At 37.5% G+C, this 22882-nt stretch overlaps 1 protein-coding gene across 2 annotated transcripts; it reads right to left on the bottom strand.

Annotated features, from left to right (window-relative positions):
• Positions 1-12832: 12832 nt before the first annotated feature.
• On the bottom strand, positions 12833-21807 carry bub3 (BUB3 mitotic checkpoint protein). 2 transcript variants are annotated; one of them, XM_038274224.1, is made up of 8 exons: positions 21637-21807; positions 19489-19683; positions 19325-19394; positions 18429-18580; positions 18176-18334; positions 17858-18035; positions 14109-14325; positions 12833-13137 (listed from the first exon to the last, which is right to left on the bottom strand). In XM_038274224.1, exons 2-8 carry the CDS (start codon positions 19681-19683, stop codon positions 13128-13130), a joined length of 981 nt encoding a protein of 326 aa, XP_038130152.1. In that variant the 5' UTR covers positions 21637-21807; the 3' UTR covers positions 12833-13127. The 2 variants fall into 2 exon arrangements, with proteins under 2 accessions (XP_038130152.1, XP_038130153.1); XM_038274225.1 differs by lacking the exon at positions 12833-13137 and having other exon boundaries at positions 14105-14325.
• Positions 21808-22882: the final 1075 nt, after the last annotated feature.

Consider the following 22882-nt stretch of genomic DNA (forward strand, 5'->3'; position numbering starts at 1 on the left):
AAAAGCCAATAGAGATCAAAACACTGCGCTTCTTGACAAATTCAAACTTATGCACCATCAATCTTATGCTACTAATGTATCGCCAGTGCTTTGTAGGGCAAACTTATGCACCAACTGGTTGATTTTAAACATCATTTTAATATCAGCTTTTTGACCTGTGGAAAAAGAGATGGGATGTTTGATCACTTTTCACTCCATAAAGCACAAATGATTGAATATGCTTAATGATATTTAAAATCCCCCAAATGAATTTCTGCTTGAAGCTCCATCCTGGTCCAGCTCTGAAAGCAATATGGAGCATATAGCAGCTGAACAGGCAAAATAAAATAGCTGTTAAGCAGCTGCATTTAACCCATTAAGACCCGCTGATACATATGGCTATAGCTGTTTCCATTTTCAGAGGATGTCTCAACTCTTAATGGGTTAATATAAAACTCATGTGTGAGAGGGTTAAGAGAGCCTGCGAGAATAATGGTACAATGAAACACAGTCAAAAACCTCTGAATGCATTTTACAACAGGATAAAAGTGTAATTGTGGCAAAAAATACAACTGCAAGCTACATTTTGCAGGCTTTTATGCAACCACTCGAGCGTGATGATGAAAGGAAGGACAAGCCATCCCTTTTCATGCTCACCGACCTCTGTTCTGTCTCTGCAGAGCTCTCCAAGTTTGGAAAGCAGGAGAATCTATCAGAATTTTTTTTTTTATTCTTGCAGATGTTTAACGATAAATACCATAAAAATTCTATTGAATTCCATGATTTTATATCGGAAAACTAGCAAAAGTATTATGCCATTGTGTTTCTAGAAAAGTAAATATGACCACATTAAGGACACTACAGGTAAGAGGTATGCAGAAATTAGCCAGGTTTTGAAACAACCCCTCAAAAGCACTGCTCCATACAGAACAACAAAGGATGTGCAGGAGTGAATGAAGGAAAGCTTTCTTGCCAATTAGTGCAGCAAATGATGGGGCTTTCTGTGCTTCACACAAACCAATGTCTTTTCTCCTCTGTCCCTGGGCTATTGAGAGGGGATACATTAGCCAGGAGGGATAGATGTATGTTGGAGAGGGAATGAAACAGAGAGTTTGCAGTCATACAGCTCACTTCACGCCTGGTGTTTTAGCCCTCTCTTATGATTTCACTCCCAGTGCTCTCACACCGCCTGGTTTTTACCACGTTGCTTGCTGTTACCCTACAATCAGAGAAAATACACAAGAAAAAGCTTAAGTCTTTGTTTCATTGTTAGCTTCCCATTGAGCAGCCTCCAATTAATCTACAATAGGTAGCAAAAATATCAGCAACTGTTGAACCTTTCCACATTTAGTCATCTTAAAACGTCAAACATTCAATTTTATTTGAAAGACCTAAAGTAAGTTGAATAAAAAATGTATATTTTTAAAAATAAAAATCAACTGAAATTGCAGTTTTTATTACCCTCTTTCACTCTGGTACGCCTAAATGAAATGAGGTGCATCTAATAACCTTTTGGATCTCATCTAACAGCTTAACATAGTCGTTAAAGTAAAGGCTTTAGGTGGTCATTGGAGAAGAAAAACAGAAAAGGGCAAAGTTTACAGATGATTTAAGCACTCTTCTTTTATGCAACAGTAGTTTGTTTTTCTATTAAAATGTGCGCAGCCCTATGTGGGTATTATCCTTTTTAAAATGCAACCTTTCGCAATTGTAATACAACTAAAATTGCACATGAATATGTTTGTTCTCAGGATATTGAAAAGAACATGGCAGTGAATGTAAACACTTCCATTTCAGCCACAGCTCTAGTGCTCATCATTGTGATCTAAATGGAAAAAATACTCCTCATGAATCCGAATATGCTGCTTCATCATCCTCCAACTTCTTCCAGACTTCTTTGGGGTTTTTTTCAAAGCAGTAAGGACCAGTTGCAGATCATGGGGCCCATGTGATGCAAAAAAAAAAAAAATTCCATTGCAATCTTGTGAAATATAAGAATTTCAATGTGACCAAAAAAAAAAAAAAAACACCCCAGCGTAAAAACATTCAACCTATCTTCTAAAAGTGTAAAGAGGGTGAACGTATTGTCAGGCTCAGAAACGACAGGTCCCAGTTTTCGTGGCGGAGAGACAGATTTCACAAAATATTTATTTAAGATGGAACTGCTGAGAACAGCATCAGTGCCTAAGGCAGGATCTTCAGCAGGAGAAGACCACATGTAAGTGAACACCTCTATCTGGCAGAGGATGAAAATAAATGTGAGTCACTAACCTGGTCTTAAAGTTCAGAACCAACCATTCAGCTGTCCAGAGAGTCCAGACGATGATGACCCTGAGGTTGGAGGATAGGAAATCTGAACCAAGCAGACGAATGAAGGCAGGATAATTCAGATGATGAACCCAAAGCCAGTGTTGAGGACGTGCTCAGAGGTCAGAGCCAAGAGATCAGATATACAAAGAGGTACCAATGGGAAATCCAGGACGGATTCAGGAATCAGTTCCCAGGTCAGCTCACAGAGAATCCAGAAGGAGACCAAAGACAGGTCAGGCAAACAGATCAGAATGGGGGACAGGGAGGCTCAGAGGTCTAAAGGCAGAACAAGTCAGGATCAGGCAATCATAAAACAATCAGGTACGCTAGAAAAATTATAATATTGACAGTTTTACGCACATGTGTAATGGAAACACAGCTGTTGTTCTTAAGGTAGATCCGTCTGGTTTCTGCAGCTTTATAGCAGGTTTTGGAATCAATACAACCGTTTAATCTAAGGCCGTCTGCAGTCAATTCAGAGATCTCCATCTACATAACCCAGGAGTAACGCAAAAGAAAGGGGATGTCTTGAAACCTTTCGCTGTGGCTGCATTTTTAATGGTACCAATTTCAGAGAAAACACGCAACAAAATGTTCTGTTTTAACTGAAGGCTATTTTCTGACTAAAAAGGCCTAAAGTTTGTTGGACAGAGGGTCTAGAGAACCAGAAATGGAGATGCCTGACCTGCACTGACAGGCTGAGCAATAAGAAAATTAATCAGAGAAACAGCCAGGTCTGCAGGAACTCTAGAGATGCTCCAAACCTCTGGAACTCACATTAGAAATTCTGCAACAGGACAAATATTAATTGTGCATCATTCTTTAACCTACTCTTGGTAGAAATAAAACCACAAGAGACCCTGCTTTCAGCCGGCCACTGTCCATTTAGGGGAAGTAGAAACCATAAAGATGTACTGATCAGATAAGACAAAACATTTATTTATTTTGGCCTGAATCTAAAGCTCTACACGCCATAAACTTAGACTTAGGCAAACTTTATTGTGATTTTGTATACGCAGAGTGTATACATAACGAAATTAAATTTTATACAGCTCTCATGATATTTCCATTTTCTTACTGCAGCAGTGATCATATGTAAACATTGTGGAAGAAAAAAACATGGTGTGAATAAACGCTTTGATATGGTCAATCAACGCTGGGATGAAATGTCTTTTATGGAGAGGAGTCCAGATGATTTTCTCTGCAGTTCTCACTACTCTCCTCACCTTCTTCCAGTCTGCTGCGCTGCAGACTCCACGGTAAACATAAAAATAACTGTCCCTCATTGAGGTGATGGCAGCATCATACTGTGGGCTACTTTAAAGACTTAAGAATGTGGAGATTAATTCTACAAAAGGAAAACAACCCTCAACAGCCAGAGTTACAGTCAGTTTTTAAATAATAATTACATATAAATAGAGTATGTGTAGCAAAGATTGAATAATTTTAGGGCTATCACTGTATATGCTTTTTCATTTAAGTCAATCAAATAAAAAAAAGGGCTTAAAAATTAACAATATTTTTTGTATTTCCATTTGATCTTAAAGCACTCTGTTTTTCTATCAAGGAAATTCTATAAAATAAATTAAGGTTTGTGGTTGAAACTGTTTGGTTGAAAAGTGAATTCCCCTTCAGTGCGATTTTTGGACCACCTCCATGCTTTAGTCTTCACAGGCTCTGCAGTGTTTCAGCTTATAAATCCAGCTCCTGATGTTGTGGATAACAACATCCATCATGCTATTTCATTAACACTGTCCTTTGACCTGTTCCACATAATGTTCAAAAATGTGTCAGGTGCTGGATTATCGGGAGAAATGATGATCAATATCTAAATGGGAGAGTGTTGCGTGTGATGCTGATGGCGGAGCAACCTCCATCCAGCGTTTCTGCCGCCTGGCACAAAACAAAAAAAAAACAAAAAAAACAAATGGACCTGCCCGAGGCAACAGCCAGCAATAATAAAATAATGTGTGTGTACGATGATGAATTAGGACCGGACTTCTCAATGCCCCGCTGCAGAGCGCACAGAAACATTATGAGTGGATTGATCTCCTGTATTCACATTACTTGGTCTAATCTGCGTTTGAGTCGATGGGGCATAACACTGTTTTACTTTACCGAATTCAGAAACGTTAATAATGTCCAATAATCAAAAGCTATTTATGAAAACACCTACTTTTGTGCCATTGATTTGTCTCCATAATGCAGGACAAACCCTAATCACTCAGACAGAATGCACTTAGTAAATGACAAATGTACTTCATATTCAATAACATAGATTTTAGGAGGTCTAAACGCATTTTTTCACTTCTATAATAAAGGACACTAAACCCGGGAAAGGAAAACTATAAACATGCTGCTGCTGTGTTGTAGCAATATGTTAATACCTTAGTTATTAGATAATCTGATTTTTAATTTTTAGAAGCCACCAAACATATGTAGAGCATAGAATAGAGTAGAATAGAAAAAATTGAAATACTCTATTATTCAGTGCTGGGGAAAGTGGGGTGTCTCAGGAACCAATGAAAGAATGAAGATATGAATTAAGATAGCAATAAATGTAGAAAAGAAGAAAATCAATATCTCTAAAGTATTTAATTGGCTAAGAAAATGATCCTCTGGAGAGGTGTCACACATTTGAATAAAAAAAAGCATCCGGATGGACCACAAGACATTTTGGAAAGATACTCTTTGAATTGATGAGACAAAAGGAGAACTTTTTTGGTTGGTGTGAATTCTGTTACATCTGAAGGAAATCTGACAGTAATTCAGTTAAAGGTTGTGATAAAGGTGGCACCAGAAGTTTATTGGTGGATGGGGCCAATTATGATTTTCCAATGGAGTCGAATTTGTAATTATTTTTACTTAAATGAAAACAAAATTTGAAACCAGCTTTACAGATCAGGTTCACCTCGACAATTTTGGTCTGATATTCAAGTTAGTTTAGCATAGAATAGAATAGAAAATCCCTTTATTGTCCCATAATGGGGAAATTGTGGTGTTACAGCAGCAAAATGTTATAGCAGAAACGATCATACAAAAAGTGTATAAAAATAACAGATAAGAAAATATACAAATGAAGTACTGTACTTTATAGTGCTTTTACAATATTACAATAAGTAACCAATAAACAGCTTTGGACATTATCAACAATTCAAATCTGTCAAAAGCAAAGAAAAAGATCTTTAAGATAACAGCAACTTCCCTCACATGGTACTGATTTTATAGATTTTAGGTTGTTAAATGTCTAACCTTAAATGGCTCAAATCAGCATCTGGAACATAACTTATCAATTTACACCAATAATTTAATATAAATCAAAGATAAGAAACAAAATCTTAAAAATAAACAATTCTATCCTTACTTTTAGTTGATATGTCACCTATAGAATAAAAATGGAGATTCTATTAAATTGGCATCCATATTATCACTTGGGTTCGACCTAATTGCTTAAATGTCAGTGGACAAAGCCCAAAACTAATCAATTAATGATGTTATGAGACATGAATGAGAGATAAATGCAGAGATAATTGTGTTATATTGATCTGGATATGCAGCTCTGTCTGATATCCTTTGAGACACTTGTGTCAACAGCTAAATAAGCATCACTGGCAAAAAAATAAAACTCATAATCCCCTATATTTTCCAGAAGAGTAAAAATGACACTGATTCCAGCAAACTTGACATTGTATTCTTGTGGGGATTTTGCAGGGATGATCTATTAAAGCAGCTTGAAATGGATACAAGCAGTCAGTTAAATCTTGCCCGCAGTCACTCAGGGGCGCAGAGGAAACCTGAGCCTCAAAGACTGCAGTGCATTAGTTCTGCTAAGCTAACCGTGAATGCTAATTGCAGGACAGGACAAGCTGTAACCCTTGCCCTGTGGCGGTGAGGCCATTAAAAGACAGGGAGCTTCATAGAAACAGACAGTCTACAAAAAGAGGTACAATCTGATTTCTGTTTGAATGGAGAGAAAAGGTGTTTTTTTCAGGATGTGATGTCTATATTCTTTAACAGCTTCACAAACCAAGAGAATAAAAACCAAATCTATACACTGCAAAAACAATCTAGAAATAACTTAAAATTTCCTAGAATAATTGTATTTACCCTTAATCTGAGTATGTAAATAATGATGATGATTTGGCAATAGAATGAGTATTTTTACTCTTAAAGTGATATAATTAGATAATAAGCACTTGAATTAAGACAATCTGATTTGTTTTTCTTATTTTAAATCAAAATTGTCTTGTACTATTGTCAAAGCGTCTCAATTAACTCCTTAATTCAAGAAAAAATTCAGTTATCTTAAGAAAATATGACTTATTTAGGTTTCCATTTTTTGCTGTGTACCTCTTATAAATGTAGAAGGTTAATTGGTTTCTGTAGAAATATATATTTTATTATGCCATTTGGGGGGAGGTCGATGGTGAATACCTAGGAATGTTAGCACTTAGTTATGGAAAGTGTAAACTTGTTTTTCCACACATTAAACAAAATCTGAATATAAGATAAATATGCATTAATTTTCTTTGCTTTAAGATATCTAAGCATATTTTCTGCACATTTTCGCCTTCAGATTTACTTCTTCTTGAGGCTATTAGACATATATGTCGAAATATGACCTCTGTGATTCATTTTTTCTTTACATACTTTATTATTTTTGCATAAAAAAATATTTAAAAAAACATAATATAAAGATTTTAAAATAGGGGTGGAAAGTTAAGTGGGATGAAAAAGGGAGATAAAAAAGGGAGAAGCAACAGGAGTCATCGAGTGGTGGCAGAAAACTGAAACCATCTTAAAGACAATCTATCCATCCATTTTCTTACATGCTTAAATCCCAAGTGGGATTAACCTAACAGTCATGTTTCTGGACTGCAGGAGTACCCAGAGAGAACCCACACTTGCTCAGGGAGAACATGCAAAGTCCATGCAGAAGGACCCCGAGCCGGGGATCAAACCCAGAACCTTATTGCTCCAAGACAGCAGGGCTACCCACTACACCGGTGAGCAGCCCAAGACAATCTACACTGATCAAAATAGAGCTCTGTATTGTTCAAATAATTCACTGAAGACAGACTAGATTTTCATTAGGGTCCTTGCTGATAAAGCTATGTGGATATTTATACATTAGTGCAGTTGAAATGAATTAATGGTTCTTAGACAAGACTTCGAGGTGACTGCAGAAACAAATTCTCCCCTATAAAACCTAAAAACTCTTTATTTGTAGCATATTGTTTTAAATTAATTTTTGCTGCATTTTGTATTTTCAGTTTTTTGTTAATATACCATTGAAATGTCAAAGTAAAGTCCAAGGAGGGTCAACAAATCACCTGGTAGGGTGGCCAATGATTGGCACCCGGCCTCCCCCTCTAGATCCACCCCTGGCCTAATCAGAGGTTTAGAGAAGATTTTCATGAAGTGAAATTCAGCTAAAATCAGACTTTTATTCAATCTAGAAATCAAAGTCACTTTGTCTAGAAAAAACAGAGGCCTAGAAAATAAATCTCAATATGTTATACAAGAAGAACATTTTAAACTACTAAGCAGCAGCCTAGTCCCTTTTTTTTCCTTAGTCGAGTAAGGAGACTTCTGTCCTTTATATCTGGTTTAGGAGCCGCTTAACACAAGGAATGTCACAGATAGAGTCAATTTCCTGTATTTTTAATTATTGTCATCTAAGCATAGTTTTCAGCTACAGCTGACATTTTGTTGATCTTCCAAAAAACGGAATTATTTTCCTTCCACTCAATTTTCCGCCACACAATTGAATATGTCCTTCTGACGCTTTTAAGCCTTCGTAGTTTTCCCTCCACGTGGGAAAGCTGCCAAGTTAGAGATCTTGCTAATATAATGTATGCTGACAAAGTCATAACAGTTTATATTTTAAAAGTCCTTTTATTTTGTCTATGTTAATTTTAGGTTTTCATCTTCTGTGTGGCATTAATAAAGAATACAAAAATAACTGCATGAAAACTGACTCTTTAAACTGAAATACATCAACCTTTCAATGAAATGCTGACTTATTTAGATTCATTTGTAAATGAGTTTTCTTTGTGTGTTGTTTTACTAAAACTGATATGTTCGATAATTTATCTATGCCACTAATGCCCGCAGTGCTGTTTCAGCATAAAACACATTTTTTGATCAGAATAAATGAGTGCATGCGGCTTAGAACGAGCTAAAATCTGGGTTTTAAAATTCTGCAAAGGTTTGGAGAACTATTCATTCCATACATCTCATTTATCACCTGATTCCTTTCCTTCTAAGCGCCTCCGAGCTAAAATGAACCCTCAAATACTAAATATATATCCAACTTTCTTGCCTGAGAGATTTGTGATTTACTGCAGTCCAGCTGCCGGGTGAGCAAACCCTTCACTAGTCAACCCGTGCTGCCCGTCTGACGGGCCAGGACAGAGATGGATGGCTGTTAGTGTGACACCTAGCAGTGGGTTACATGGCCTTGAGCTTTATCATCTAATTAGGCTCTAATGTAACTACAATGCTCTTGAGAAGATGTTGTCTTGCCCACCAAGCCTCTTTAAAAGCCTCCCTGGGGCAGGAGACAGCTTGGAGTGAGGTCCTGTGGCAGACCACAGCCATGTCCAAATGAAAGGGTCAGGTTTCCTGGTCCTCTGCTTCAATGTACTGGAAACACTAAGCTGTTGGTTAAGAAAAAAAAATAGATTTCCAATTTTACCCAAATTAAATCTCTGACACAAAGAGAAACATGTTAATTTTTTCATTTCTGGTCCTTACAGTCAGGAAGGAAAAAAGCAACACAAATTTCAACAAAGTAGTTTATTATAGTAATATAGGACATTGCTTAGTTCTGTTATTACTTCAATAACAAAACAGCTTATCTAAGCTTGGAAATAAAATTGACAATGCCTAAAACCTCAGGTCTGTAATAAACAGAGCTAACTTAGGAGCAAATGGGCAATTTTGAATGTGATATTTCACACCTGGAGCTAAAGACAACTAAGATTAGATCACATTTCCCACCTTTTGAATGAGAAAGGAAAAGTGACATAATGCAGTGATTTTTAAGTTAACTTATATACCAAAATCTGCCTTCAATTATAAATACAAGCGACAAATCACAAAAGGTTTAGATAAATTTAATTCCAGTCATTTCCTTTTTCCATTTAAAAAAAATTACCCCTAATTTTATTTTTGACATATCTTAGAACATCTAGAAAAGTTTAGATTTAAAAAACGAGGCTGTATATACTTTAAATGGCAATTTATTTTATTAGGGTAAAAATCTAAACCATTTTGCTCTGAAAATGTAATCATCTCCTTTCAAACTGGAGGGACTCACACAAAAAAGTTGTATTTAGAAAATATTAAATGTACACATGTATACAGGCAACACAATCATATTTTTTAAAAATATTTCTATCTAAGGAAGACCAGCTGATTGTGAGAACTCGTTGACCCTCTGCAATCCCTCGCACTGAGCATGTAGCGACAGTGGAGAGGAAAACTCCCTTATAACAGGAAGAAACCTCCAGCAGAACCAGGCTCAGTAAGAGCGGCCATCTGCTGAGGCCGACTGGGATTTAACGAGACAGAAGCAGATGAAGACATAAATGAAATAAGTTCTTTGGCGCTTGGACCTCGGCAGAAAAATTCGATGCTGGGAAGACCTAGAAAAGGATTAGTCTTTCCCTGAGGCCCGGACACTGGTGGTGGAATAATCCAGAGGATGAGTGAGGCTGAGAATGAAGGAGGAGATGGGGTGGAGGTGGGTGAAAATTCACTTCCATGCGAGATAGAGAAGGTAGGCCAGGAGCTAAATGAAGGAGATCTTGCAAGATGATTGGCTTCGGAGAAGATGCGCCCCCCCAAAGTTGATTGGCTGGAGCTGAACGAGGGACATCGCAGGTGGTTCAGGTGAATCTGATAAGTCGTCCAGATTGAATTTACCCTTAAGCTTCATTTGTTAAATTCAAAAATTCTTGTAAATGTAATTTCTACTGTTTATTTCACAAGGCCTGTTTGATGCCAGACACGTTACAGAAACCCCTTATAGAAAAGAAGATGAGGTAGGTAAAAAAAAATCTAAAAGCACATCCTGCCTTAAAGGTATAGTGAAGGATGTTCTTTTTTCCGGGTGGATCATCTAAATAAGTGGTCCTCCTAATTATCAATCTTTGTGGTGATATGATTGAGTAAGGCCGTCCTACATGCTCGTCCCCATTTTTACTTACCGGTAAGTCTGACATAGTGGGAAAATTGCAATCTTCTCTTGGGAAGTAAACTTGTATGAGCGATGCAAACAGCAACTTTTAGATAGAGCGTGCACGAGGAGAAATGGGCTCCTGCATGCTCTCGTAAGGGTTTAATAGGCGTTCCCTCGCGGGTACAGGGTTGTGCAAGTGCTGAAGAGGGTGGGTCTTTTAAAAAAGAAAAATCTTGAAAATCCTCCACTATACCTTTGATCTAAAAAAGGAAAAACTAACAGCATTTCAGAAGAAAAACCTTATAACAAACAGGGTGGGATGATTGGAGGCTGATTTTCTGCTTCAGGACCAGGAAGTTGTGGCACAAATTCATCAGTTCATCAGTTTGTGACACATATTAACACGCTGGAATTATGCTGCAGTGATCTGGGCAAAGTCGAAAATTTGATCCAATTCTGATGCTGATTTTAAAACATGCTAAATAAAACCTTCATATATGTGAAAAGCATCAATTGCTGGTTAACCTGATTTTCACTACATACAAGAAAGCTTAATCTGAAAACATACCTTTAATATCAAAACTGGTTTGATATTGTAAAACATTTTTTATCCATCTACAAAATTTCTAATAATATCTATTTAGAAATCTTTATTGCATCAATTAATGGTTTTATATACAGTTAGAGTCTCTCCATTTTTTTTCTGCAGAAAACCATAAAATGCAACTATTAATTTATGGTGTGAAATACATTACTCATCTCCCCCCCGCTATGAATCAGTAAATTGTTAGCTTTTTCTCAACTGTCTGAAGCAATGAAATTAAAGACAATGTTGTCAATACTGCCGCAAAGTATCACATGATTTCCCATAATTTACAGCAGCTCATGAAGGATGGTATCATCGCCTTCGTATTAGAAACCGGTCTTGAGGGATTAAGTGTCTGACTGAAGGTCATCAGTGGCCTCTTGAGTGAACATAAGAGCCCTTTGTGGTCAGGTTAAATGCACCTGACAGGCCGATGCAGCGGAGTCGCCCCTTTTTAATTGACATGTAACGGTTTCATGTAGAGCCAAACTGTCTGCAACACTTCAGCTGCTGGAAACCAGAGCTCAACCACCCACTGCTGTGGTTATTGGGATTCATGTCACAAGCATGAGAAAGAAAAAAAAAAAAAAAAAAAAACACAGAGTACAATACGGAGGATAGAGAAAAATGTTTCAACTGTAAAACGATTAATAATCCCCGACTTCTATTGTATGAATTTAAGTTTATTATGATTTTATCAGGAAGAGTGAATGAATTTTTTGAAATATTCCAAAATAGGCATTGCTTCTGTATTTTGGGGCAAATTTCTACCCGTTTTTCCACATTTGGACACTGGCGTTTTTTTTTTTTTTTATGTTTCTTATGAAATAATACCAGTTCAGTCCGACAGCAAAGTGAGGCTCTCTCACAATTTTTCAGTTTCACCAAAGATCTAGAATTTGTCTAAGACAACTTCCCTGTCCCAGCTAAAGAAAAGCATTCCATAGCATCATGCTGCCACTACCGTGCTGCCCAGTATCAACAGTCCACCATTTCAAGTCCTACTGGCTGACTAGATAAATCTAATGGTAGGTTCATTTAACCAGAGCACCTTCTTCCACAGGTCCTAGAATAAATTATTTAAAGGTTAATTAGTCATTAATTGGCTAAATTAAACGATAATTTTCACAAGCAGGAACTCACAGGTTTTATATGAACTCAACTCTGAACAGCAGCCGGACAATAATTTACTTTCGCTCAAAGAACAACCCCTCTGACTGTAATGGTCTACAATTAAAGCAACTTTATTTTAAGGTTTATTCAAAAATCGGAAAGCAAAAGGCCGATTTATTTCACATCCAGAAATTAGCTTTATATCTTCACCAAATCAAATTAATTTCGAGGAAGCCGAAGCAGAGAACTTGCACAATAAAAATGTCTTTGTGCTTAAATATATTCTGAGAAATTAATAAGCCCATTTAAACTTTTAAAAAGCATTTATGACATTTAACACAATCCTTGAAATCGTAAAGTTTGAAGAAATATTTTATGATTCTTTCCGATTCAGTGTTATTTTTTCTCTCGATTTTTGCAACCATGATTGACAGCATGCAGGTTTGGTGGTTCTCCATCAGTTTACCCGGTGACAAAGCAGAAAGTACTTTGAACAACAAAGCTATGGTGTCTATCAGCACAGGTCAGCGTCTGGGGGCAAGTGTAGCCCCTAGCATAACCAGTGAATGATCACTTTGTCTCTGCTTTGACACATTCCTAATAAGTCTCATATTCTCCTACTGGTATGTGAAAACTTTGGAGAATGAAGTTAATGCTAAAAGTTAATAAAAAGCTTTTATTATCAAATCACATCAGCAGTTACTCGATATGAAAATATGGAGCCTGTTAAAGTGACAGCATTCTACAGTCAAATACACAGTTGGCTGTTGAAGGTTATCTTTTATAACAGCATAACTCAGGACAATAGAAGAGAACACAGAAAACATATATATATATACACTGTGGGAATAACAGCAAACAAAGAGATGTAAAAATTTGTGAAGGGAAAGCAGAAATAATATTAGCACAGAGGATCACGGAGTCTGGCAAGGGGAGAGATATTCTCCAGTTTTAGGTTGACCTGCAAAAAAAGAAGAAAAAAAAAAAGAAAAATTAGCTCAAGGACAGAAAAATATGGCGTTATATGTATCCTGTATAAAGCAGAAAATAAATTGAAACTTCATTTGTTTATTAAAAGAGGTATACACTGTTTGTAAACCCTGAGACAACATTTTACAACTACAGGTCCTTTAGAGTTCATCTCTACCAGCTTAGATATTGAAATATTTAAACATCCATTGCTTGGAGCTAAATGTCAATCAGTTAACATGCTTCAGGTGTTTGCACACTTTCATAATTTGAATTAGTGAGGAAATAAGTGTTTGAACACGATTGCTATTTTTGCAACTTCTCCCACTTTTGTATTAAGTTTTTGGAACGGCTCATTTTCTACAAACCACCAAAAAATTTATCTACAGCGAAAATAATGGTTGAATTTTATTTTACTCATCACTTGTACTGTTTCTAAAGAGTCATGCACATTTTTTTTCAGCCGTGCTGTGTGCAAAAAACAGCTAACTTGATAGTAAAGGTTGCAGAACACTGCATTAGACACAATCCTCCATTCGGGACTCATGAGTACATAAACTAAATACACATGTTGATATATGCACAATCAAAGCTTGGTATGCATAGTGATACCAATCTATGCGTTTCTCTTATATTTGCACTTTCAAAAATGAGGAATAGTCCAAGTGCACTGGATTTTGGCTGGAGATTACAATATACAAAGTAGTTGGTTGCAACTTCGACCAGGTTTTGGCTAATCTGCTTATGGCTTTTAATTACAAAAACCACAGGTATTCGAAACTGGAAAGCTGAAGCTCTTTTAATGTGTCTTTCAATTTTCTAATATTGAAAAGGATCAAAAGAAATATGGACCAGTCTGTTATGCAGCTGAATATGCAATCTGAAAACACACCTGAGTTGAAGAGAGTGTAAACTGCCAGTGTGCTTTTGTAAAATGAAAAGAAAAAAAAATCAAGAGCTCACTTGGGCTTTGTCTCAGCATCTGTTACTTGACGAATGAAGATGGCGTCCTCTGGATGGGAGATGTCTCCTTTCTCAAACATGTAGGAGGAGGCAATGGCCAGCATGGTACCATCATTGCTGAAAGCCAGTGAAGCAATGCTGGTAGGGTAACGGTGGAACTGACACAGGCGCTTTTTGTTGAATGGATCCCAGATATTGACAAAGCCGTCGGAGCCACCTGGCAAGAGGAGGCTCAAGGTCAACCTCAGAAGTTTAACAGTGAGTTACACCAGAGATTAGATCTTTATCAAAGGTCATAAGAAGCTTTAAAATCAAATCACCTTAAAACACAAAAAAATAGTTACAAAAACGCTAAATTTAAGACCTTTGAAAAACGTTTTGCTTCGATTTTAGGCTGAGCTAATTTATTAACGTTTATTTGATGTTTGAGGCAAAATATGCAAATGTGTTGCCTTTAGGGGATAGGTTACCTTTAGAGATAAATTCCACAGCCAGAACTATAGGGGCTGACATATTTAATTTTTTTTTTATGTTAAGAACAGTTTGCTATCCTGTTTTGGCTGAAGACAGCAACCTTGTTTTGTGATAAAGGCATAAACCAGTCACGCCATCTTCACCTGTATGATCTCCCCTTAGCCCACACTAAACTGAGTAATATTAGCAGGGCCAGATTCAGGTGCCATACCAGAGTCTCTCCTTCAGCAGCAAGGCTAATTTTTAAAGCTTGCGTACCCAAAACCCAGGACCTGAAACCTGCATACCCCGACACAAATGTGATCTTTAAAAAATTTGCTTGCTTTGGAAATTTGTGGTCCCTCATTCAATTTCTGATCCATCAGATGATGACTGAGGTGGGGAATTGAAGCCAGACTCAATAGCATTTCCTCTCAGATGCCTTTAAAAAAATAATTAAACAAGTCGTGCAGTGTGTCTTAAACAGCAGCGGATCTTGACACATCTGAGGCGCATGAGGTGCTTCACAAGCAGCAGATGCTGGAGTTGGAAAAATTGAACTTTTGCTCTCAACATGCCACATAAACCAATCAGAAAAGCTGATGTAGATTGCTATGATCACTCCTCTGAAACTTTTTATTGACTTAAAATGTTGAAAGCTGCCAGCAAAATATATTTTCTTATTATTCTCGTGCCTGCATGTTGGCCTTGCGTACATGAAAAACACTAAGATCTACTTCCACCCATCACGAACAGTAGCCTAAACCCCCAAAGAAGCAACTGGGTCTGAGGCAGCTGCTGCTGGGAATTCCCAGTGACAGCGCACCGTCGCGAGACTCCGACAGGGGAAAAAATTGTTTAAGGCAGTATCATAATCTACCTTAAACTAAATATGTTTTTAGATGGACTTTGTCACTTAAAAACACTTATCACAGCAAATATAGGAACGCCGCTGTCTGCCACTGAATAAAGCAGCCCAAGCATTAGATGCATCTGGACACACTTTACTGGACGCTCTTCAGGAGCATCAGAGATGTATACAAGCATCAGAAATGAAGCAGCAGAAGCTTTTATAGCATAATGTCCCTATGGAAAACTTTTTTAGCGGGAACATGCAGGCTGCACTGTTGGAAGCAGGTAAGATTGAAAGTTAACAAAAACCCATCGAATGCCTGATGACTATAGGTTTATGTTGGAGGGGTTTTTATTCTTTGAGACAATACTGTCCCTAGAATGGGGGGAAAAACAAAAGCCAACAAAAATAACACCTGGGGAGGAGGGCGCGATCCTTACTAAATCTGTCATAAATTACAAAACAGATGCCACAATTTTTTCATGGTTCTTCAAAATAATTAGAATCTTTTTTTCAGAAAGATCAATAAATGGATGTGGCTCGTGGATAACGGTGGGCTTATTTTTCCCCTTTGGACATTTACAACTGCTATAAATGCCCTTCAGCGCAACACACCTGCTTGTGTAACACATCAGCTTACCGTATTTTCACGACTATAAGGCGCACTTAAACGTCTTTTTTTCCCCTCAAAATGTGCGGTGCGCCCTATGGTGCGGTGCGCCCTATGTGTGTTGTAACTGCGACTTTTGAGACCACCTCATTGAGGAGATGATGAAAGAGTGGCTGAATGTAAGGAGACCAGGTGTTTTTTTTCCACTCATCACCATCGCTGGTAATCTGTGACTCCATGCGTGCCCATCTCACAGCTGATGTGAAAAACATGGTGAAACAAATTAAGCTGTGCTCGCTGTTACTCAACCGCTCGACATCGGTGTGAACCGGACCCAGCAGGTGCAGCAGAAGCAGCGAGTTTACATGCAAAGTCAATGGTTGACGCGCGTATAGGCGCAGCAAAAGGTCCCGCAGCGCGTTTTGAGCAGCAGGCGCTGCGCGTCGGGAGCGTTTAAGCATCTGCCAACGCGCTGCTGCTGCTCGAGATGGAAAAATTTAAGTTTTGCTGCTGGACGCGCTGCATCAACCAATCAGAGAAGCTGATCTGGGAGCTGACAGCGAGACAGACACATCGCTCTGATGACATATGATATTAAGGCAAATGAAAAGGGCTGGATGGATGAGGAGATGATGAAAGCGTGGCTGAGGCAGGTGTATGTGAGGAGACTAGGTGGTTTTTTCCACGCATCACCATCGCTGTTAATCTGTGACTGCATGCGTGCCCATCTCACAGCCAATAGGAAAAAAAAGGTGAATCAAATGAACGCTGTTATCCCGGGGGTCTGACAAAGGATCTTCAACCGCTCGACATCGGTGTGAACCGGCCGTTCAAAGTAAGGCTGCGAGCGGCGTGGGAGCAATGGATGACAGACGGAGACCAAAGTTTCAGGATAAGTGGAAGGCAGTGCCGGGCAAATTACGCCACCGTTAGCGGATGATTTGTAGATGCTTGGACTAACGTGTCTGCTGGCTCTGTTGTTCAAGCTTTCGCAAAAGCCGGCATTATTTCTGAGGAGCCGCGCTGCACGGAAAGTGACTCTGACAGCGAAGAAGGGGAAATTGGCATGTCTGATTTAGCGCAGCTGTTTAATTCAGAAACAGAGGATGATGACTTTGATGGGTTTGATTAATACTTTGTAATAAATACATGAATAAAGCACAATCATACTCAGTTTCACTCCTGCTCTATTTTTCTACCTGAAAACTTAATTCAACAGCAGCCTCTGGGCGCGTCTCCTCCTCTTCACCGCGGCGGCTGGCAGGTGTTTTTTCATCTAAATAATCTAAATCTTGCAGCTATATTTGCTGTGATCAGTGGGAATAAAGTAGTTTTAATATGTTTTTAAGTGAGAAAGTCCACCTAAAAACTTAATAATTGCAGTCAGTTCATCCAGATTATTATCCTGCCTATACTATTTCTGTCGGAGCCGCTCAGACCCCTACATACCAGCGGTGCGCCGACAGTAGAAATCCCTTCATATTCTTCTTATTATACATGTAACAATCAAGTTTCAGCTTTAGCAGTAAGTTTAAGTTACATTTTCTGATTGCTTGAATTAACCAAACCTTATGAAATTTCCACCTATAGTCAAGGGGACATACTTCCCATAATCAGGAAAAAAGTAGTGTTGTAACAAAGGCAAAAAATGTAGCTGAATTCCACCTCAAAATGCAGGAAATAGCATTTTAGAGTCTAAATTTAAAAATTTTTAACCTAAAGATGCGATACACTAAGGTGTAAACCCTATGAAATATTCCTTATTGAAAGCCTGCTTGTAAAGGTTCTTTACAGCCAAAGGTTTTCATGCACATTACTGGAAATTCATTGTACCTGTTGCAAAGGTGTTGTGGAAGCCATGAAACGAAATGGCGTTGACAGGGTAGACCTGTTCAATTCCCTCCTCCTTTAACCTGTGGCACTTGAAGGCGTATTTCTTCTTCTGAACCTCCTGGCTCGGATCCAGGTACTCCACAGCAACACGACCTTCGATTGAACTCAACACGTAGCCCTGAAGCCATTACAAATAAAAAAAGAAAACATTACACTCAGCCTTTCTCTTAATACTAAATTAATAGCATAACTTAGGAGTGAAGCCTTGATCAAATCCAATACCGCCTGCAGATTTTCCTTGCCGTGCAAAAGGTTTACCTGTTTGTTGGGGAAGGCTCTGATGCAGCGAGTCTGATACTTGAGGCTGGACTCTCGTCTTTGCTGTACGTAGCCCATGTTCCGTAAATCCCACACCAAAACTCGTCTTCCTGCTGTACCCACAATCAGCCTGTCTCCAGCCACAGAGAGGGTGTAGACCTTTAGAAAAGATGGCAGGTTTAGAACCAGTGAGATCTCTAAAAAAGTTTAAAGGGAAAAAAGCCAAAAAGTACCCTCTACTCTGTTTTGCTACCTTTTCAGGTTGAGTAAAGGTGCCAGCATTGCAGGGCGTTCGTGGATCCCACAGTCGGACTGATCTGTCCCAGCTCCCAGTTACCATAACATTTACCTCCGGGCAGTACTCCACACAACGAATGGGGGCATCATGTGCCCCCACTACTGTATCTGTTTAGATAATAAACATTAGAACAATTAACATGTTGTAATACAAAAGTATAAAGACAGATTTTAGTTATAATAGGCATGCAGCAGTTACTAGATTGAAAAAAGTAAGGCTTCATAACAGGTTAAGTTTTTTGTCATTCTACTACTTATATGATAATAATTACATAATGATACCAAATGTTACAGAGAATGCAAATGCTTCGTGTGAGACCAAAAATACAAAATACCCATATCAGCTTAAAATATCGGCCGATCAAAGTATCGGTCTCTACCCCAAACAGCTAACCGTGGAAATTAAAGTTAACTACGACTATAAGTAGGAAAGAGGTTATTTATCTAGCACCTTTCAAACATAAAGGGCGGTCAAAAAGCAAACAAAAATACAATAAAAGTACATTCATCATCCCAGTGGAAAAAACAACAACATACAATTACATAAAAAATTAGCACAGAGGTAAAATCAATTAAGAAATGACCAAATAAATTGTTTTTGTGGAGAAAAAAAGAATTGATTTGGAGTTCTTCTAAATTGTATGAAGTTTATGTTGTTGAGTAGGTCACAATTCAATGCATATTTCATATTTACCCCCACTTTCAGTTTGTTTATTTTTAGGGAGTCAAGAACCAGAGCCGTAATCATAAAACTGAAAATGATAATTTTGCTTACTGCAATTATACCATAAGAATTTTACATGGGCCAATGCTTAGTTATAAACCAACATTTAAGGGAATTTAAAGGCACACCTTGGTCTGTGTTCAAATCGTGAGTCTTTAGCTGAGCCTCCAAATCTCCACTCCAAGAATGTGTTGAGTCCTGAAAGCAAAGGTAGACAGTATCCGCTTGCAGTGGTTTTTCCTCCCTTTTATAAATAAGTTCACTGAATCAAGTCAAAGGCAAAACAACCTACATAAAAAGCACAGTCGAGCACAGGAGCTGTGTGCTGGTACTTCATCCTCATCGTGTTCCCTCCGACATCATACAGACGAACTGTGCAATCCCATGAGGAAACCAAGAGGAACTGAGCAGTACTGGGGCTGAACTTTACAGCAGAGATGCCGTCTTCAGGTGTCTGGTTTAGCTTGTATTCGTTAGAGCCTGTCATCTGTGCAACAGAAAAATTAAGGTCAACAACACTTGATATTCATCAGCAGAGCTCATCTACTAGAACAAAAAATGTATCCATTCCAAAAATTGCGATCAACAATGTCCATATCTTTAGACGTTCACATTCATGCAATGCAGTAATGGGACTGGATGTGAATCTAAACAACACAGCAAAAAGCTGAGCAGGATAGAAGAATGTAACAATTACGCTACACATTAAAATGCCAGCAATTCACACTTCTCTATTTTTTAGCTCATCTTTTTAAGTATAATTACTAAAGTTTACCAGGAATATGTGGCAGATGTTTCAACCGTGTTAGCATTACTGTACTTAAGTACACTTTTTAGGTATCTATACTTTACTCCATTAGTTACTTTCTTCCTACTTCTGACTCCTACTCATTAAAATTTCACAGAAGTACCTGTACTTTCTGTCCCTTACATTTTTAAAACAAAGGTTACTCGTTACTCTTGGTCTAATGTTTATAATATCTATTTCGCGTCATGTGTGCCATCCAATGCATATTATTGGCGCCATTCACATCTACTGAAAAATTGTGTAATTGGTTTTAATTGGTTAGCTAAAGGAAAATCATCAGAAGCAAGCAGGTGTTCTTCAAACTACAAACGTGAATAGATTATGCCATGCCACAATGTCGGATTCAGAAAAAAATTTTGAAATGTCTGAAAGGTTGGACACAGGCGGGAGCAAAAAGACCCCCATCCTCGGCCCTATTTCAAATAATTTTTTTTAAATAGTCGAAAAATTTAGCTTTAAATTCATTTAGTGGAATCTGGCTGTTTTTTTTTAAAGGTTACTTTATACTTTAAGTACGGTACGTTTTGGAGCACATACTTTTTCACTTTTACTTGAGTAAAGAGGTCAAGTTGATACGTCAACTTTTACCAGAGTGTTTTTAAACTGCAGTATCTATACTTATACTTAAGTAACAAATATGTGTACTTTTGACACCCCTGCATTTGAGACTTTAAAGCAACCCACGAAAAATAAAGCCAGGCAAAAGGCAAAAAAGGCAAGACTGTTGCATAGTGAGTTAGGGTTAGTGAGCGGTGTAATTCCTAAACATTTTCAGACTTCATAAGATCCCATTTAATATTATAAGATTTAAACATCTCATAAAAGGGTGGGGAAAAGGAAAACATTAATAACAGTTTAACCTCATTAGCTTTGCATAGTAATCAAAATTTTAAAGACTTAGACTTAAACAGATTTGTCACTTTGTTTACACAATATATATAAAAACAGTAATATAAACATATGACTGTAAATTTACAGTTCTAACAATTCAGTTTTTTTCTGTCTTTTTTAATATAATGATGAAATATAATAAAATAACTCATTTTACAAAACATCCAGCAGTCTAATGGCAGTGGGGAAAAAAGAAAAAAAGATTATATTTTAGGAAATGGACAAGAAAGTTTCAAGAAACAATTCTAATCTACTCTAGAAAGACTCCGGGGTTAATGAAGCGTGTGGACAGCATAAGATCCCAGGTCTCAACAATCACTTTTGCTTCTAAAGAGATTAAAAACGATCAGTACCATCTCCATGAATACTAACCAACTTTTACAGGGACGAGTTGGAAAGCATCATGTGTCTCGACATGATGGTGTGTTACAATAGCTGCACAGGAGAAGGACTTAGCATTAATAGTAAAGATGGTACAGGGATCTCGTCGGTTTGTTACACGGGTCCGAAAAGAGCCATAAATATTGCCCCAGAGCCCTTCCAACAAACAAAGTGTTGCATTTATGTACATTCTGAGTCGAGTGACAGGAAAAATTCTTATGCGTTTATATTTGACAAAAAAAACTCTTCATAATTGTTCTTTCATCGCTACTACCAGTAATTACACCAAGCCCGGGTCAACTAGCTTTAGCAGGTGGCTACAAATAGTAGCGTTAGCTTTTTTTTCTCCCCTTTACTTACCGTTGCGAAATGGTGTCGTACTGGCACAACTTGGTAATAAATATCGCAAGGTTGAGTATTATTACTCAACACGAGACAAAATATAAAATATAAACGCAGAACGTGCCAGAAGGCGAGGCGGTAGCCTGAAGAAGGTTAGCTTCCTCGCTCAATGGACGCTAACATGCAGCGAGGAAACCGATTGGCTGAAATCATCGTTCAAATCCGCGCCTGCGATCTCATTGGTTGTTCTTATGGCTACGTCTATTTCCGTAGAATTCACACAAGTCACGTGATATGGGTCCCTTTTTTCCTAGTCTGCTTTGTGCTGGAAATTTGAAGGCAGTCAGAATCGATATATAAGTAGAAATATAGTGGTATTTAGTGAGTTTTTGGCTCTTTTTTTTTTTAAAAAAAGCGTTGCCCCACTTTAAAAATGAATCGTCAGGAGTATTTAACGCTAGCCATTACAATTGTTTGAAAATGAATTAAAGCATTATTCGTTTTCAAATGTTATATTGTTACTTACCCTTAAAATAAATGAGTTATTAACTCATAACTCGAGTAACAAATCATACAGATTAAAATCAGTTATCCTGGTTCATTAAGATATGTTATTTGTGAGAACATCAAGTTGACATATTTGGGGGATCTTTATAAATATTAATAACTGTATATATTATTTTATTTTTGCTGTCATGCTAACATCATGAAATAAAGCAATAAATTATAAAATGAATGTTTTCATCAATAGAGGTGACACTGTTTAAGTGAGATACAATACAAACTATTAAAGGTGTCAATAACTGCAACCATATTTTTATTTTACACGTATGGGTGAGAGATTGGAAAATGAACTTAGGGCTTCACTGCTAATTTAAACTTTTTTTTTTTGCAAGTATCAAGTCAAACCTATTAGCAAACTGGGCCTCTTCTTAATGAAGAAGAAGCTTTACAGCACATCTATGTTGGGATTGTCAGTGAAAAGGTTTATGTATACCTTATTTTAAGTTTTGAAAACCTTACTATGTCAGTAAAGATTTAACCTTTTTTATAACAGGATATTATCTATTTAATGGTAATTTTAACATAGAGAACAACAAAATAATTATAATAATAAATTATAAATGAATTCAACAAATCAGCTGAGATGACTTTAGTACACTTTAAAAACTGATTGTAATTTAATAGCTCTACTGGCACCTTTAGCCACTTGCATCACAAAGGCTCATGTCAGGACTCAGCCACTCCAGTCATCCTGGCATTG

The sequence above is a fragment of the Cyprinodon tularosa genome, unplaced genomic scaffold (genome assembly GCF_016077235.1).
Source record: "Cyprinodon tularosa strain WSP-4 unplaced genomic scaffold, ASM1607723v1 ctg90, whole genome shotgun sequence".
NCBI lineage: Eukaryota > Metazoa > Chordata > Actinopteri > Cyprinodontiformes > Cyprinodontidae > Cyprinodon > Cyprinodon tularosa.

Excerpts from the sequence above, each read along its gene's own strand:
- bub3 (XM_038274224.1), bottom strand. The coding sequence starts at position 19,683 with ATGACAGGCTCTAACGAATACAAGCTAAACCAGACACCTGAAGACGGC. Across the intron at positions 19,395-19,488 it reads TGCTCGACTGTGCTTTTTAT|GACTCAACACATTCTTGGAG; the intron begins GTAGGTTGTTTT and ends CTTTGCTTTCAG. Across the intron at positions 18,335-18,428 it reads CCTTTACTCAACCTGAAAAG|GTCTACACCCTCTCTGTGGC; the intron begins GTAGCAAAACAG and ends TCTTTTCTAAAG.